General features: G+C 39.7%; 1 protein-coding gene across 1 annotated transcript in view; it reads right to left on the reverse strand.

The window, feature by feature from the left end:
- Positions 1-19,023, reverse strand: part of LOC127578169 (A disintegrin and metalloproteinase with thrombospondin motifs 20-like) — a 487,994-nt gene that overhangs the window by 421,642 nt on the left and 47,329 nt on the right. The window contains exon 3 of the mRNA XM_052029795.1: positions 9,714-9,820. Coding sequence (XP_051885755.1) covers positions 9,714-9,820 — 107 coding nt within the window. The remainder of the gene's footprint in view (positions 1-9,713; positions 9,821-19,023) is intronic.

Below are 19,023 nucleotides of genomic sequence, written 5' to 3' on the forward strand. Positions count from 1 at the left end.
GCATGAGGGGGTACATCAGCAGCAGAAGCTCTTAACTAAAGGATCTTGGAAGTGTGCAAACAGATAACTTTAAGCTGAGCAATGTTACAACATAAAATAAGCATAACCTTGGATGTGTGCAAAGCTCAAAAGAAAAATGCCAAGAACATTCGAACCAGCATTATAGCTGACTTTCATATTAAGCTATTAAGGAAAATAGTGACATGCAGTGCGAATGGGAAGATTGGAAGGCTGAAGTGTATCTATTTTAATGCAAGGAACATGACCAGTAAAACAGATGAACTTAAAGTGTTAATGAGCACATGAAAAAAAGGATCATTTTGCCGGGATTACACTTTGGCCTCTCAAACGTCAAGGGGAGATGGATAGGGGAAGTGAAGACATATCGGGGAGACACTGAGGAGAGAATGGATAGACTGAGCTTGTGTACCTTGGAGCAGAGGAGGCTGAGGGGGGATCTTGACAGAGGTACACAGAAGGATACTGTGGCGATAGATAGTAGAATCCTTTCCCCACAGCAGAAGCATCAAAAACTGAAAGTTTAGGATAAGGGGTAAGTGGTTTAGAGGGAATCTCAAGAAGATCTTCCTCACTCAGAGAGTGGTTGGAATCTTGAGTGCACTTCCTGAGGAGGTGGTGGAGGCAGAGACTCTTACAACATTTAAAAGTATCTCGCCAAGCACTTGAATTGCAAAAGAAGAGAAGGCTCTGGACCAAACGTTGGTAAATAGGATTAGTGAAGATGGGTACTTGATAGTCAGCATGGAAATTGTGGGCAGAAGGGCCCTTTCCTGTGCTGTGTGACACAATGACCTCACCTTCAAAGCTGTATAATTAAATTAATTATGACTTACAAACTGATGGTTTATCAATAAATATGTTTATAACAAAGGGAACCTTGGAACATGCTAGTTGCAATTTGTTTCACCAAAATGTCTTTGGATGTGGGTAGACGTAAGCCCATTTGTTATTCCCCTCACTGTTATGATATGCTGGTCATTTTGTTTTCTTTAAGTAATGGGGAAAAGAGGAACCCTCATCATCAGACAAAAATCATTGTACAAGCAAGGTTAGAAAGTCAGGTCTATGGCCTTAATTGCATCCTGCAAAACAAGGCCCAGAAAGTTATTTTTTTTTAACTGGCAAAGACAAGAGAATTCTCCTTAATGTTTCAAAGTCATCGTACCACTTCACCTAAAAGTTGATGGTATCTCTTTGAAAAGGTCTGGAGCCATTGGCTCAGAATATCTACCTTTGCAACTGGAGCCCTTTTTGTGTAAAATGTATTCTTCGATGAGGGCTGCAGGTGTTCTATCTGTCACTCTGTTTTCAACCAGCATTTAAAACATGCTAAGCTGTCAATAAAACAATTGTGCTTATCTATTCATCAATCCTTAAGCAATATCTTTGTTCTTTGACCGCCATACCTCATATGGTTAATACAAATCAGAGATTGCGATAACTTGCTGGAATCCCTTTGAGCCCCCACAGACTGTTTGGTGCTGAATGTAGGCAAAGGAAATAATTGATGTCATACTGATGTAAAGTGAATCTGGAATGAAGTATTCTGGTATGCCATGTACTGTAGGAATTAATATAATCTGTCTCTACCATTGGCAGTTACTTCGGAATGTGCAGTAATATGTATTTGCAAATTATATTAATGAAGTATTTGTGAAAAAAATCACTTTCCAACAATTGGAATATATTTTTTTCTTTGTGCAAGTATTTGGTAATATGCGATCGCCCGATATATCCCTGCTCCAGTGACGCCAGCAGAGAAAGGGAAATACAAACACAAAATGCTGCAGATGTTTGAAATCTGAGGAACAGAAAATGCCAGAAATATCCAACATGTCAGGCAGCATCTGTGGAGAGAGAAACAGAGTTAATGTTTCATCACAACTAATGAAATTCTGTACCATTAACTCTGTATATCTCTCTACAAATGTGATCTGACCTCGAGCTGGCAACTCAACCCAAGCCCAACAGGACCCAGCCATAACTCTTGGTATAACTTGGTGAATTTCACACGTGCTATCAGGGAAAAATCAACATAAATATTATTTACACCCTTTACAGTTACCTTCAATGAAAACTTACATTTATATAGCACACTTAAAGAGAAAAATACTCTGAAGTGCCTCAGAGGAGTGTTATCAGAAAGAAAATTGACATCAAATCAATGCTGCTAAAAAAAATACTGTATGCATTATTTTGGTAGCGTCATGCCCAAGAAACAAGACTCAGTTGGCAAAACTCAATGTTTTGACTGGTGTGTAAGAAATACCAGTCCCCACAGAGTTGGATGCAATTTATTGATGTCCATGATCAGCCGACGCAGTCCTAGAACTGAACCCTCTGAAACAGCTATAGTTCCTCATCCGAACTGCCCTTCTCGCAAAGGCAAACCTTCCAGTGTCAGCTGTGCAGAAGATTAGTGCTTGAGCATCAGTAACTTGTTGCACCTTTCCCCCAAGTTTCCACCCCATTCCTTGCAACTAAATCGATATGTGATATCGTCAGGGACATCTGCTTAATATTTTGTCAGTGGATCAGTTTATCCCAAAACATTTCCTGTGGCATGGTCGCTGGAGGGACCGTGAATTTCATTGTCCTGGGCATGCTTCCAAGACTCCTGGGAAAGATTAAACTCCCATTGCAACAAACTCAATGTCACACTGTATCCAAGTTAGAAAAGTTTTAAAAGTTTGTGATACTTGAGTACAGTGGAAATTCTACACACTATTCAATTTCCCAAAGAAGTAAATGTGAACAGATACATACTGAAATAAGACTCCCCTCCAAAAATCTACAGATCTATGTCACTAATCAGGAACCCTGCTTCTAAATATGCAAATAATTTGCCATGCATGTAGCATTACAATGTTGATTCAGCTGAGTTCCCTGAATTTCACATAGCTTTCTATCAATTCAACATGTCAATCACTGAGCATTTTGCTCAGATAACCAACTACAGGGACAGCTGCAGAAGAAGAGGTTGGAAGAGGGAGAGGGGTGTACATTTCACCCTGGAGACAAGAGACTGCAGATGCTGGAATATGGAACAACATACAAGATGATGCTGCAGCATCTGGACAGTCAACAATTTGGCTGAAGACCCTTCATCTGGACTGACAGAGAGCAGGTAATCCATTTTCCTTCCCGGATGCTGCCTGACCTGTTGAGTTCCTCCAGCACCTTGTTGATACACTGCATCCTCTCCATTTTAGTTTCTTCCATTAACATGTCAGTTAAATAGCAATTATACTTGCCCAGCTGTGTTATACTGTATTTGTGTATTTGTCCAACTGTGTTATACTGTTGCAATTTGTTACTGGCGTATACTTTTATTCCTGATAAATAAGATTTATAAACACTTATTTTAAATTTTACAAATAACACAAGATTTATTTAAATGTGTAATTGTATTAAATCAAGAGAGCATGAGAATAGGAGCTGGTGTAGAGCACTGGGTCCCTCAAGCCCGCCTGGACATTCATAGAACATAGAACACTACAGCACAGTACAGGTCCTTCGGCCCACAATGTTGTGCCAACATTTTATCCTGCTCTAATATTTATCTAACCCTTCCCTCCCACAGAGCTGATCTTCGAGCTCAAACACCATTTCCCTTGGTTCCTCCAATGTCCAGAAATCTACTGCCTTCAGTTTTAAATCATAAGCAATGATTGAACCTTCATACTCTAGGGTAGAGAGTTCCAAAGATTCTCCAACATCTTATTTTGAGACTGTGACCTCTAACTCCTGATTTCTCTGCCGGGGAAACATCTTCCCTATATCTAGCCTGTGAAGCCCTCCCAGAATTCACTGGAGCCACCTCTCATTCTTCTAAACACCAAAGAATAAAGGCCCAGCCTATTCAGTCTCTCCTCAAATGACAGACCTGCCATCCCAAGAACCTGTCTACGAAATCTTTTCTGCACTCCTTCTGCAGCAAGAATCTGCTTTTTAGGTCCAAACCTGCACAATGTACTCATGCTGTTGTCTCACCAAGGTCCTATATATTATTGCAGAAAGTAATTTCACTTATTTTGGGCAATGTACATACAGTGCAGATATATGGAGATGTTATAAATGAGCAAACTAAGATTTATTATGCTATTAGAATATTATGCAATTATACTCTCCCCACCCTTTGATCTCAGTTGTAGACAATTTTATCAACAGATAATGCTTAGATTCTGGGAGTCTTGTAAATGTAAATTAGGAGGATTAACTGTGCCTGAAGACACCATCTTATATAAAACACAAGAACTTCTCATGCTCATTCAGTGAACGTTGTTCAATTTTATTTTGATCTTCAACTAGTGAAGGAGAAGTGGTTGCCTCGAGTCAACATTATTGTGTGACCGAGTGGCAATGTGTGGTAGCAGATAAGTCAACCAAGAGTGAGATATATGGAAGACCAGGTCAAGAAGACAGTCTAAAGGTTAATAGTTTTACAATAATCTCACTCATCCATGATGCACCTCGCCCTAGATTCCCCAACCAGTGGAATCCGCAGATGCAGAGGTCACCTCTCACCTTTCGAAATTTATTTTAAAACTGAACGCGAGAGCCCTGGCTGAGATATGTGCATCATCGTTAGCGACGGGTGAGGTGCCGGAGGACTGGAGGGTGACTGATGTTATACTCTTAGTTTAGAAGGGCTGCAAAGAAAAACTTGGGAGCTATAGACCAGAACACCTAACATTGGAGAGGATTCTAAGGGATAAGATATACATGCATTTTGGAAAGACAGGGGGTTGATTAGGGATAGACAACATGGCTTTGTGCCTGGGAGATCACATCTTATGGGTTTGATTGAGTTTTTTTGGAGAAGTGACCAAGAAGGTTGATGAGGGAAGGGGGGTAGACATAGTCTATATGGACTTCAGTAAGGCATTTGTTAAGATTCCACAAGTTAGTTTGCATGGGATCCAGGGAGAGCTGGCTAATTGGATACAGAATGGGCTTGATGGTAGGAAGCAGAGGGTGATGGTGGAAGGTTGTTTCTAGGACTGGAGGCCGTGACAAGTGGTGTTCCCCAGGGCTTGGTGCTGGGCCCATTTGTTGTTTGTCATCTACATCAATGATTTGGATGAGAATGCACAAGGCACGGTTGGTAAGTTTGCAGATGACACTTAAATAGGTGGTGTTGTAGACAATGAAGATCGTTATCAGCAGGATCTTGATCAGAGAGACACAGGAGACCGCAGATGCTGGAATCTGGAGCAACAAACAATCTGCTAGAGGAACTCAGCAAGTGGAGCAGCATCTGTGGGGGGGAAAGGAATTGTTGACATTCCAGGTTGAATCCTGCATCAGGATGGAGAGTGGAGAGGTGAAATTCCACTTGATCAGCTGAGTAAGTGGGCCGAGGAATGGCAAATGGAGTTTAATTCCGATAAGTTCCCTGAAAGTGGTGTCACAGGTAGACAGGATGGAGAAGGAGGTTATAGTGCATGGAATCCAAGGTGTGTTGGCAAACTGAATCCAAAATTGATTCGGTGAGAGGAGACAGAGGGTTGTGGCAGAGGGGTGTTTTTTCTGACTGCAAGTCTGTAACAAGTGAAAATGTAGGTGACCTGATTAGTAAGTTTGTAGATGACATGAAAATTGGTGAAATCATAGGTATGTTGTCCAAGGATACAGTGGGGCTTAGATCAGCTGGAAAACTAGGCAGAGCAGTGGTGGATGGAATTTAATCCAGACAACTGTGAGGTAGTGCATTTTGGGAAGTCAAATTCTATAGAGAAAATGGTAAGGACCTTATGAGCATTGATGTACAGAGAGACATAAGATAATATATGTTTATTAGTCACATGTACATCGAAACACACAGTGAAATGCATCTTTTGTGTAGAGTGTTCTGGGGGTAGCCCACAAGTGTCACCACGCTTCCGGCGCCAACATAGCATGCCCACAACTTCCTAACCTGTACGTCTTTGGAATGTGGGAAGAAACCGGAGCACCCAGAGGAAACCCATGCAGACACACAGGGAAAACATACAAACTCCTTACTGATAGCAGCCAGAATTGAACTGCTGGCACTATAAAACATTACGCTAACCGCAACACTACCATGCCTGCCATTGGGGTAAAGTCCACAGTTCCCTGAAAGAAGCAACACAGGTGGATCAGGAAGTGCAAAAGGCATTTGTTGTGCTTGCCCTAATAGGTCTGAGGAAATGTGTACAGGAATTGGGGTGTCATGTTGTAGCTGTTCAAAACGTTGGTTAGACCACACTTGGAGCATTGCATACAGTTCTGGTCACCATACTGCGGGAAAGATGTGGTGGCAATGCAGAAGAGATTCCCCAGGACGTTGCCTGGAATGGAGGACTGTAGTTAGAAGGAGAGATTGGATAGGCTGGGTTTGTTCTCACTGGAGCGTAGGAGGCTGAGGGGTGACCCTATAGAGGTTAATAAAATTATGAGGGGCATAGATCGGATAGATAGAGTCTTTTTCCTCGTGCAGGGGAGTCTAGAACTAGAGGGCACATGTTTCAGGTGAGAAGGGCGAGAATTAAAGGAGAGGGGTAAGTTCTTCACACGGAGCGTGGTGGTTATCTGGAACAAGCCACCAGGGGAGGTGGTGGCGGCAGGTACAGTTGCAACGACTAAGATGCATTTGGACAGGCACTTGGACAAGAAAGGCGTAGAGGGAGATGGGCCGAATGCAGGCAAATGTGATTCGTGGTGACTGGCATCATGGTCAGCATAGACACGGTAGGCCAGAAGGGCGTGTGTTTGGGCTGTACGTTCCTATGATAGATGGCTGAAGTCCTCCTCTTAAATGTGCAGGCAATCTCAACCTGACTGACTGACATCACATCGCTCCATCCGTGTGTCACTGAAGAAACCCGAGATAAACAAGTGATGTTTTACTGGTGCAGCAGACCAGGACCCCATGAAAATCCTTTTAAAAATTCTTTAATGTGTGGGACATAAAGTGTGGCTGCAATAATACTCTTGCCCTTAAAGCCAAACTAGTATTTCCCCACTCAGAGGATTTCTCTCTGCACACTAGTTGCATCAGTTGATTTTGCTCATTCCTTGTGCGCAGGGGAATTAGCTGACGTTGTTGATCAATGTGCTTCTTCCAAATTTGTTACTGCTTGCAATTAAGTGACTTTGCCTAAACCAAAAGGTTCACATGTCACTCTAAGTGAAGAAAGTAACTAGTTTAAAAGCATATCATTAAAATCATGGATTTTTATTTTCCACAAACACACAGAATTTATATTGATTAACATTGAGTCACAGTTTTTTTTCATATGACATAGACATAACTTTGTACCTATTGAATTTGAAATGTAAAGTTATTCTACCATATCAAAGATAAGACACTTAACAATTTTCCCACACTCTCCTGTCCCCGGAGAAAATGCATTGCAGGATTTTCTCCTCAGCTGCTCTTGAAAATGCTGACAGTCTTTGATCTTGGTCCAATTCCATCTCCAGTTCAATGATTCCATGCAATTGTTTAGTTGGCCGCTCATTCATTGCCGTTAATTCTTTCCCCAGTATCCTGCAAATCTCTTCCAACCACATTGAGGCACTGCTTCCTCTTTCCATAAGAACCACATTCCCTGGCAGTTCATCAGTGATCCTAAAGAGTTGGGACCCTTCCATCATGCCTTGTCCATCGGAAGTTGCCGAGATTGTCTGACTACATTTACAATTTGCATGCACCATTTCAATCAGTGTGATTGCTGGGAGGCAGGCTCGGTAGTGTAGCAGTTCGTGTAACGCTATTACAGCGACAGCAACTTGGGTTCAATTCCAGCTGCTGTCTGTAAGGAGTTTGTACGTTCTCATTGTGTTTGCGTGCGTTTCCTCCGGGTGCTCCAGTTTCCTCCCACATTCCAAATACGTACTGGTTAGGAAGTTGTGGCCATGCTATGTTGGCGCCGGAAGCGTGGTGACACTTGTGGGCTGCCCCACTCTCTGCAAAAGATGCATTTTACTGTGTGTTTCAATGTATATGTGACTAATAAAGATATCTCATTTTATCTTATCTTATCTTATCTTTCTACTGTAGTCGCTTCTTGGTGCTCACAAAGGGGCAAAGAATCTTATAGCACAGAGGAGGTCATTCAGCCCGTCTCTCCTGTGAATGATTTTCTATGCTTGGTGAAATCAAAATTGGTAGTTTTTTTGATCCTGCCTGAAGGAGTCCAAAATCCATCAATAAAATTTGCCTCACTTGAAATATAACCACAAAAATGCATCAATCACTCATGTATTTTCTTATCCACATACATGATTCAGAGTCTGAGCTTTCTTGTGCTCAGGAAGCAGAATGTTTTTGACTCTTACAGCGAAAACACAACAGTTCTTAATGCAAATTTATCAAACTTCAATGGCAAAATGTTTTTCTTGAAATATATTGTTCATCCTAGCATTACAGTCAGTCCTATGAAATAACAACACTGGAGGCTATTCAGCCCATTTAGCTCCATGCTGACTCCCACCAAGTCAATCTCATCAGTCCCATTTGCCCCTTCTCGTTTCCCTGTAATCTATCATCTCTCACATACCCACAAATCACTTTTGACTCTTCTCCACACCAAAAAGTGATTTACAACAATGAATTCACCTCCCAGTAAGTCTTTGAAAATGGGAGGAAATGACAGTTGCCAGTAGGATACCTCACAGTTACGGGAAGAATGTGCAATCTCCACCAAGATAGCACCCAAGGTCAGAATCAAAGCCAGGTTCTTGGAGCTGTGCGGCAGCAGCACCAACTACTGAACCAGTACACACTGCTGTTTCTCAGCCGGAGAGTTCAAAACCCTTTCAGATCATACATGTGGTACTTGTCTGTAGTCAAAGAGCATATACTGTATATCAAAACCCATAACTCACCACTCACAGGTTAACGTAATTCTAAAACCCAAGTCAACAAATAACTGACATAAATAATCTGTATTTGCTCAGTTTAATCTGTCAGTTGATTACAACTTGAAAGGCCTGTCAATTGTTACATAGGTCTGTGATCTCTCTCTGAAGAGAAAATTAGCCTGCACCCAAGCCACCTGTAAATCTATCAGAGATAACCGACACTAAAAATCTTTCTCTCATGCCAAGGCACGGCCTGGGACACAGGATCAAACACTTTGTCAGAAGTAAGTCTCACACTCCACATAGCCATTCAGACAGAAGCCAGTATTTTTAAAGCAAACCGTTCTCACACTCAGAACATAGCTGGTAAATATTATGAAAACCATGCATGATGAAGAGACCAAAATAGTGGGCATAATAAACCCAAAATGAGGTGTTGGCGATTGTACTGAATCAGATGGTAAAGGCTGTGAGTAGTTGAGTGGCAAAGACTCCTCAGCCTATCCTCTGAAGCTGATGTCAGCTGGAAGCACAAAACTCAGCCAATGTCTCTGCCAGGAAGCGATCAGAGTCTCCACACCAAACCCCTACTCAACAGCTCCTTCTGGATGCTCACAAGGGTGGTTGCAAGGTGAAAATATGACTTAACGTGGCCACGTCAGTGAAGAGAAACAGTGGCCAAGTAACCCCCAGCTGTTCAGATACAGAAGAACTGGAGAAAGGAAATGAAATACACATATTTCTTCTAAAACTAAAGTACATCAAATGATTCCTTTACAAAAGTGAAGTGTTCCCACCTACCTAAAGCTGCACAAGGATGAGAAGCTTCCCTCAAGGGGTGATTATTCAGTGGTTCATGCTGGTAAATGAGATGGGGTTTATTGTGCTCATCTTCGTACTGGTCTCCATCTGGCTTCATGAGAGGTTCCAAAAAATATTGTCCATCACGAGTTTGAAAAGTGCCCATCTGCAACAGGTAAGAAGAATGAGTATTTAATACCATGCATGGAATGTTCAAATGGGTGAATGGGTGATTAGGTTAAAAAAAAATCAGCAAATTAATTTCCCCTGGTACAACAATTTACAGGACAAAAAACAAATCACTGAAATGGAATGGTGACTGAGCAGAGATCAATTCACAGAATGTTACATTGGGTAAGCAGAGAAGAAAATGCATCTTGGAGACAGATAATCTGATAATGGATGTCAGCGTAGGTCATCACACCCAGATCATGCTGGGTACTCAACCACTGCATACTGAGGCTCTACCTGTCCCCAACATTGCCAAAGATGGGCCTGGCCACGTTGACATGAAATGTTCCACTTAATTGGACTGTCTCCTTTTTAAAATTTTTTAAAAATTTTATTTACAGTGTGGTAACAGGCCCTTCCAGCCCAACGAGTCCGCGCCGCCCATTTTAAACCCAAATTAACCTACCCATACGTCTTCATGGAAGGTTTCTGCAAAAACACATTGGTGACCACAGGTCAGGCAATGGTCACCATGTGATGTGCTCGAGAACCTGTGGCAACATGCAACGGTGGATTATGTTCAATGTTTGCCTGAACACACTGTGCAAGTCATCTGGCAGAAAGCCTCATCACCAAAATTCCCAAGCAAGGACGAAGACTCTACTCAACTGCTGGTGAGGAGAGTCTCCTCTTCAGATCCTCATGCACAGCGTAATCTCCATGCCACCACAGGTCTGGAAAGGGATGTTGAGGTTCGTCCTGAGTAGGACACTATTTTGTGCTCCAGGGTTCTTCCTGGGGCCCCACGTTGAGACAAACATCGCCTGCTGCTAGAAGGTCATCAACAGGATGAAGGACACACTTTGGCCTTCCTGGAACTTGCTGATCTTCCAGTGTAAGGAGCTGTCTGCAACCAAATGCTAGCAGCTCTACATAGTGAGGGATGCACTGAAGCTTACTGAAGCAACGACTCCTTGGGGAAAGGAGACTGTGTCCTTCTATCACTGCGTACTGACAGGCTGGAACCTGTATTGAAACTTCTTGGCCTTGGTGCTCATGGAATATATGTGAAAGAAGAATCAAGTCATGCTGACATAATATAAATCTGATCAGCAAATGAATCAAAAGTGTGTGACATCCTACATTTGCAAATTTTATAAACTGTACATCTCTGGGGGAACAAAATCAGATTCTGTCACCACATCAGCTGCCAACCTGTATGTTATAAGCTCCTCTGTGACACAAGGAACATTGCATTCCATTGCACTAAACAGCCCTCACCCTGACCGGCAGTAACGGTGCTTCACACTGGCAGACAAAAATAATCCAAACCATCAGGGGTCTGTGGAAGATTTTGACTGTTGCCAGAACTGTCCAGTACATGCTATTGGGCTTAAGGTGCTCAGTGAACATAGTTTCAGTTATATTTATCAAATGTTCTGAATTAATATTTATGAAATGATGTGCTTATTCCTACAAACATCTTAAACCTTACCCAGTAGCTTATGGCTAACACGAGGGGACATAATTTTAAGGTGATTGGAGGAAGATATAAGGGGGATGTCAGGGGTAGGCTTTTTTTACACAGGGTGCATGGAACGCACTGCCGGCAGATGTTGTGGGGGCAGATACATTAGGGACATTTAAGACACTCTTAGATAGACACATGACTGACAGAAAAATGGAGAGCTATGTGGGAGGCAAGGGTTAGATAGGTCTTAGAGCAGGATAAAATGTCGGCACAAAATCATGGGCCGAAGGGCCTGTACTGTGCTGTAGTGTTCTATGTTCTGTCAGGTCCCTTCTTCCCCAGGTGTGTGAGAGTCTGCAGATCTCACATTGGTCCCATCAGACCCCTCTGAATCTACAGAATCAGAGTCAGAATCAGAGAGTATACGAGTCACCTCCGATCCCATGGGACTGACTTCTTACCCACTGACCTAACATGTCTTCATGCCTTTGCTATTGTGTCCACCTCAGAGCTCATTTTTCCGCCTGGTTCTGCATTCATATGCCCTGCTGCTGTTTCATCAAAATAACCCCCTGGGTTTCCCTCGGTGCTCTGGTTTCCTCCCATAACCCAAATACATGCAGGTTGTTCGGTTAATCGCCCACTGCATATTACAGCCGGAGTAGAAAGGAATGTGAGAAGAATTTTTAAAAATGTGATCAGTGTAGAAAGCTACTTGACGATTGGCATGATTTGGATGCTTCCATTCTGTGTGGCTATGACTAAATATATCAGCAATCTTTCAATTACAGCTGCAACACATTTTTTTTGTCATTCTTCAGACTTCATATGTAAGCTTGCAGTGAACTTGACAACATCTCCACTGCAAACCCAGTCACTGGGGTCTCTCAGTATTTTGGTTCCCCTCCCACGTTGCCTCATACGTAGACATCACAGTCGCACCTGTACTTCTTCTCAGAGAACAAAGGCAGTGAGATTTACTTCAATAATGCTGCAAGCTTTCAAAAAACCCATGACACAGCACTCATTCCTTTATGTTCAGTGTTTCAATGTACATCTTGCTGTTTTCTCCTAATTTCTTCTGGAAAACTGGCAACAAAACAACTTAAAGATTAAATTACTTAATCACACTTTTGTCCAAGAAAGCCAACCAAAACAAATTAAGTCCATTTCTAAGCTGCAGGAAAATCTAAAGTCCAATATTTAAACAGATTAAAGCATTTGTTAGTTTGAGAAATATGTTTACACAGGACTGACCAATGTACTTCAAGTAATTACACTGGAGAAGGTACAGAGGAGATTCCCCAGGATAATGTCCCAGATGGAGCGCTGCAGTTATGAGGAGAGACTGGGTTTGTTTTCCTTGGGACTTGAATGAGATATTCGAAATCATGAAGGACATAGAGAGGAGGCGGTAAGGAATTTCTCCCTTCAGTCGAGGTGACTCTAAAAAGAGGGAAAAGGTTTAGAGTAAGGAGAGGGGATTTGGAAGGAATTACAGAAATAATTTTTTTCCAGCCAGAGGATGACCGAGATCTGGAACGCACTGCCTGAAGAAGAGATGGAGGCAGGTACTCTCACAATTATGAGAGGATTTTCACACTTGAAACTCCCTGGAGGCAGACTGTAAAGTGGGGTTAGTATAGATAGGTGCAATGGCCAATATGGGCACAGTGAATTGAAGAGCTTATTTCCTTGCTGAGTCCACAATCACGGAAACCAGCCTTCCCTCATGGACTCTATCTATACCTCTCACTGCCTTGGTGAATCAGCCAGCACAATCAAAGACTCCACCCACACGGGTCATTCTCAGTTCTCCCCCATCCCACCAGGCAGGAGATTCAGGAGCCTGAGGGCACATACCACCAGGCTCAAAGACAGTTTCTATCCCACTGTGATAAGACTATTGAACGGTTCCCTTATACGATGAGATGGACTCCTGACCTCACAATCTACCTTGTTATGACCTTGCACCTTATTGTCTACTTGCAATGCACTTCCCTGCAGCTGTGACACTTGACTCTGTACTCTGTTATTGTTTTTACCCTGTACTACCTCAATGCACTCTGTACTACCTCAATGCACTTGGGTCAACCTCAATTTGCTGTGTAATGAATTGATCAGTACGAACAGTGTGCAAGACAAGTTTTTCACTGTACCTCGGAACAAGTGACAATAACAAACCAATACCAACCTCACAAACTTGATCAAAAATGTGGTGCGACCTTTGGGGTCAGTAATTAATTCAACTGCTACAGAGGTGCAAATAGTGTTGTATGTTATTTTTCAGCCTGAGAAAAGACCTAAATATTGTTTTCTGACTCCAGCAGACATCCAACATTTCATTAAGATCAATATGGAAATCACAGAAGTTTCTTCGTATCTGCTCTCAACACTATGCATTGCTGAGTACTGCTGACCAAAACCATAACAGCGCACAGTTGAAGAAGATGCTGATGCTTTGTTTAGGACCCCTATGTGGCTGGTGCACATCTAAACACCAAATTTTATTTCTTTCTTTTTCAATCTTTTTATTAGTTTTCAAATTAATACAGATTAATATATCAATGTTTATACATGTAATACAAAGAGATCAGGAGAACAATGACATGGATAATCATAAAGAACAATAAAGTATTAAAAAATCTGTAGATCCAACAATCTGTTAGTGAATAAATATAATATAAAAGAAAAAGATTTATTATAAAATATAAAAGAAAGAAAAAAAATCCCCAAAACAATAAGAAAAATTATAAACAATATATCAAACCAAACTAAGCGAAAGAAAAAAAAACAAAAAAAAAACAGAAAAAAAACTGGACTAAAATTTCTCAATAGAAACAGAGCAATATTATATCGTCAACTCCATTCCTCTAAATTGAAAGGTTTATTATAAGGGAATCTATATCATGTGAAAATATTGAATAAATGGACTCCAAACTTCCTCAAATTTAAGCAAAGGATCAACCATACCACTCCTAATTTTTTCCAAGTTCAAACATGATATAGTTTGAGAGAACCATTGAAAAGTAGTAGGGGGTATTGGATCCTTGCATTTAAGCAAAATGGATCGTTTGGCCATTAATGCAACAAAGGCAATCATACGGTTAGCGGAGGCAGATAGATGGCCAGATTCTATCCTTGGTAAACCAAAAATTGCGGTGATAGGATGAGGTTGTAAATCAATCTTCAATACATTTGAAATAATGTTAAAAATATCTTTCCAATATTTTTCCAAAAGAGGACAGGACCAAAACGTATGTGTCAGAGAAGCCACATTCGATTTATATCTGTCACATATAGGATTTATATGGTGATAAAAATGGGCTAGCTTATCTTTTGACATATGGGTCCTGTGAACTACCTTAAACTGTATCAAAGAATGTCTGGCACACATTGAAGACGTATTAACTAAAGGAAGAATTTTCTTCCAAGTCTCTGTAGGTAAAGATGTCTGGAGTTCACTTTCGCATTCATTCTTAATTTTGTCCAGTGGTTCTGAACGAATTTTCATAATTAAATCATAAACTATTACTATCATGCCCTTCTGACAAGGATTAAAACCAAAAATTTTTTCCGTAATTTCAGTTTTATAAGGTATGGGAAAAGAGGGTATAGTAGCTTTTAAAAAATTTCTAATTTGCAAATATCGGAAAAAGTGTGATCTAGGCAAATTGTATTTGTTAGACAATTGTTCAAAAGATGAAAAACAGTTATCAATGAATAAATCACAAAAACATCCGATTCCCTTCCTTTTCCATATGGAAAAAGCTGAGTAAACTCTGGATGGATGAAAGAAAAAATTAGATTGAATTGGACTTGATAGATTAAATTTATTCAATCCAAAAAATTTACGAAATTGAAACCATATTTGTATTGTATGTTTAACAATTGGGTTAATCATATGTTTACTTAATTTGGTAAGTGCAAAAGGGAGTGGAGCTCCTAAAATAGAAACTAATGAAAATTCAAGTACTGATTGGGACTCAAGGTGTACCTATTTGGGGCGTTGAATTATATCTGAATCTTGTATCCAAAAAATTAATTATCTAATATTGCTTGCCCAATAATATAATCTAAAGTTAGGCAAGGCCATACCACCATCCTTTTTTAGTTTTTGTAAATATTTCTTACTTAGACTTGGGTTTTTATTCTGCCAAATATATGAAAGAATTTTAGAATCAATAGTGTCAAAAAAATTTCAGAACAAAAGTTGGAATCGCTTGAAATAAATATAAAAATTTTGGTAAAATATTCATCTTAACCGCATTAATTTGGCCTACCAATGATAGAGACAGTGAGGACCATTTAGTAAATAATTGTTTAACAGTGTCAATTAATGGCAGTAGATTAGCTTTAAATAAGTCCTTATGTCTCTTAGTAATTTTAACACCTAAATACATAAAATAGTCAGTTACCAATCTAAAAGGTAATTAGCTATAAATTGGGATTTGCATATTTAATGGAAAAAGTTCACTCTTATTAAAATTTAATCTATAGCCAGAAAAAAACACTAAACTGATCTAACAGTGATAGTACTGCGGGGATAGATTCCTCCGGATTAGAAATATAAAGTAACAGGTCATCTGCGTAAAGAGATATCTTATGAATCTTCTGTCCACGAGTAATACCACATATATTTGAAGAATCCCGAAGTGCAGTAGCCAAAGGTTCTAATGCAATATCAAATAATAAAGGGCTTAATGGGCAGCCTTGTCTGGTACCTCGAAAAAGCTTAAACAAAGGAGATCTTTGATTATTAGTAAGTATTGAAGTCATAGGTGCATAATAAATCATTTTAATCACAGATATAAATTTAGGACTAAAATTGAATTTTTGAAGACTACTGAATAGATATTCCCATTCAACTCTGTCAAACGCCTTTTCAGCATCTAGTGAAACAACACATTCTGGAATTTGGGATGAAGGGGTATATATAATATTCATTAATCTCCTAATGTTAAAATGTAGATAACGATTCTGAATAAATCCTGTCTGGTCTTCAGAAATAATTTGTGGAAGAACCTTTTCTAATCTAAAGGCCAATATTTTGGAAAATATTTTGGAATCTACATTTAATAAAGAAATAGGTCTATAAGATGCACAATCAGTGGGATCTTTATCCTTGTTAAGAATTAAAGAAATAATTGCTTCATAGAAAGATTGTGGTAGTTTACCCACTGATAGGGCATCTTTAAAAATTTTGGCTAACCAGGGAACAAGAATATCTGAAAAGGATTTAAAAAATTCAGCTGTATATTCGTCAGGGCCAAGTGCTTTACCCGAATTCATTGAAAATATTACTTTCTTTATTTCTTCCTGTGAAATGGGAGCATCTAATGTAGAGCGTTCATTTAAAGATAATTGGGGAATCTTCAAATCTCTTAAAAATTCATGTATTAAAGTAGGATCCTCAGGGGATCCTGACTGGTATAAAGAAGAATAAAATTCTTGAAAGGATTTGTTAGTTTGAACTTGACCTATCGTGTAGGTACCATCTGATTTACGAATTTTATTAATCTGACATTTAGATATAGTAGCTTTCTATTGGTTGGCCAATAATTTACCAGATTTGTCACCATGTATATAAAATTGACTTTTGTGTTTAAGTAGTAGATTTTCAATTGAAGATGTTAGTAATAAACTATGTTGTAGTTGGAGTTCTGTTCTCTTTTTAAAAAACTCCAGACTAAGAGTAACAGAATATATTTTATCAATTTCTTTAATCTTGTCAGCTAATGTACGTATTTCACTATTAGTTCGTTTTTTCAATCCAGCGGAATATGAAATAATTTGACCATGGATGTATGCTTTAAACGTATCCCATATTATCCCACTGGAGATTTCTTCAGTAAAATCAGTTAAAAAGAAAAATGAAATCTGTTCTTTAATAAATTGGACGAAATCTAAGTCTTGTAATAGCGAAGGGTTCAATCGTCATTGTCTGACATCAAAGGATACATCTGGTAACTTAATTGATAATCTTAATGGTGCATGATCAGAAATGGCTATTGCATCGTATTTGCAGTCTGTAGTAAGTGGAGCTAATCTAGCATCAATAAAAAAATAATCAATCCTCGAGTATTTATGGTAGACATGAGAAAAGAATGAAAATTCTTTATCAAATGGGTGTAGAAATCTCCAAACATCTAAGATTCTGGATTCAACTAAAAAGGAATTAATAAAGACAATGGATTTGTTTGGAAGTGTAGAACTTAACACAGATCTATCCATCAGAGGGTTTAGACAGCAGTTAAAATCTCCACCCATAATCACAGTGTATTCATTTAAATTAGGAAATAATGCAAACAAATGTTTAAAAAATTCAGAGTTATCTACATTGTGTGCATAAACATTAACCATGACAACTTTTTTATTATGAAGTAGACCAGTAATTAATAAAAATCTACCATTTGGGTCTGATATTGTCTCATGATGGACAAATGAAATTGAGGAGTCTATAAAAACAGAAACTCATTTCACCTTTGCTTGTGAATTTGAATGGAACTGTTGACCCCCCCAAAATCTAAAAAAACATTGATTATCTTTCTCCCTGGTGTGAGTCCCCTGAACAAAAATGATCTGAGCATTTAATCTATGAAAAACTTTAAAGATCTTCTTGCGCTTAAGCAAGTTGTTTAAGCCATTAACATTCCATGAAATAAAATTAATAGTCTTATCCATTTTAACAGATTAAAAAACATATGGTATGTAAAGGGTTAATCTTGGTATATACAGATCTTACCAACAGGAAGAAGTAAAAAAGTTCAAAGAGGAAACAGGTATGACGACAATTTGGGAAAATTTGTAGTTTAGCCCAGAAGAAAAAAAACCTAGAAACAACCAAATTTTATTCAACACCCCGGCAATACTGCACACACCGGGAGTTTCAGTCTGCTCTCCCTGCTTTGAAACGGCTGGATTTCGGTTGTCATGAGGCAGCAACTGGCAACACAAACCAACACTGCCTGGCATCGCAAAGCTAAGAGGAAACCTTGCAAGAGAATCTAAGCACGAATTAATCATTGCACTCCGATACAGAAATAAGAACTACAAGGGGATTATTTGCAGAAAATAGAGGGACATACAAGTTTACCATATTCATGACTGCTCTTTGCCTTGCACTTTGTTGTCCAAGGAGGCAAAGAGCGGTCATGAATACGGTAAATTTTGTATGTCCCTTTATTTTCTGAAAGTTTTGGTCACCCTGTTATAGGAAGGATGTGATTCAACTGGAAAGAGCACAAAAAAGGATTTACAAGGATGTTGCCAGGACCCAAGGGACCGAGTTATAGGGAGAGGTTGGACTGGCTGGGCCTTGGAGCGCAGGAGACTGAGAGTTGATCTCACAGAGGTGTATAAAATCATAGGGGGATAGATAGAGTGAATGCACTGAGTCTTTTTCCTAGCATTGGGGAATCGAAGACTAGAGGACGTAGTTTTAAGGTTAGAGGTGAAGGGTTTAATAAGAACCTGAGAGGCACCTTTTTTTTAATACACACAGTGGGTGGTAGATGTATGGAACCATTTGCCAGAGGAAGTAGTTGAGGCAGGTACATTAGATAGTTTGAAGAAGTATGTAGACAGGTCTGTGGATGACAAGGGTTTAGAGGGATATGGGCCAAGTGCTGGGAAATGGGATTAGGTTTAATATATATCTTGGTTGGCATGGACACGTATGGGCTGAAGGGCCTTTTTCCATGCTCTGACTCCCCTGGCCTATTCAT

This window comes from Pristis pectinata, chromosome 15, assembly GCF_009764475.1.
Source record: "Pristis pectinata isolate sPriPec2 chromosome 15, sPriPec2.1.pri, whole genome shotgun sequence".
Classification (NCBI taxonomy): domain Eukaryota; kingdom Metazoa; phylum Chordata; class Chondrichthyes; order Rhinopristiformes; family Pristidae; genus Pristis; species Pristis pectinata.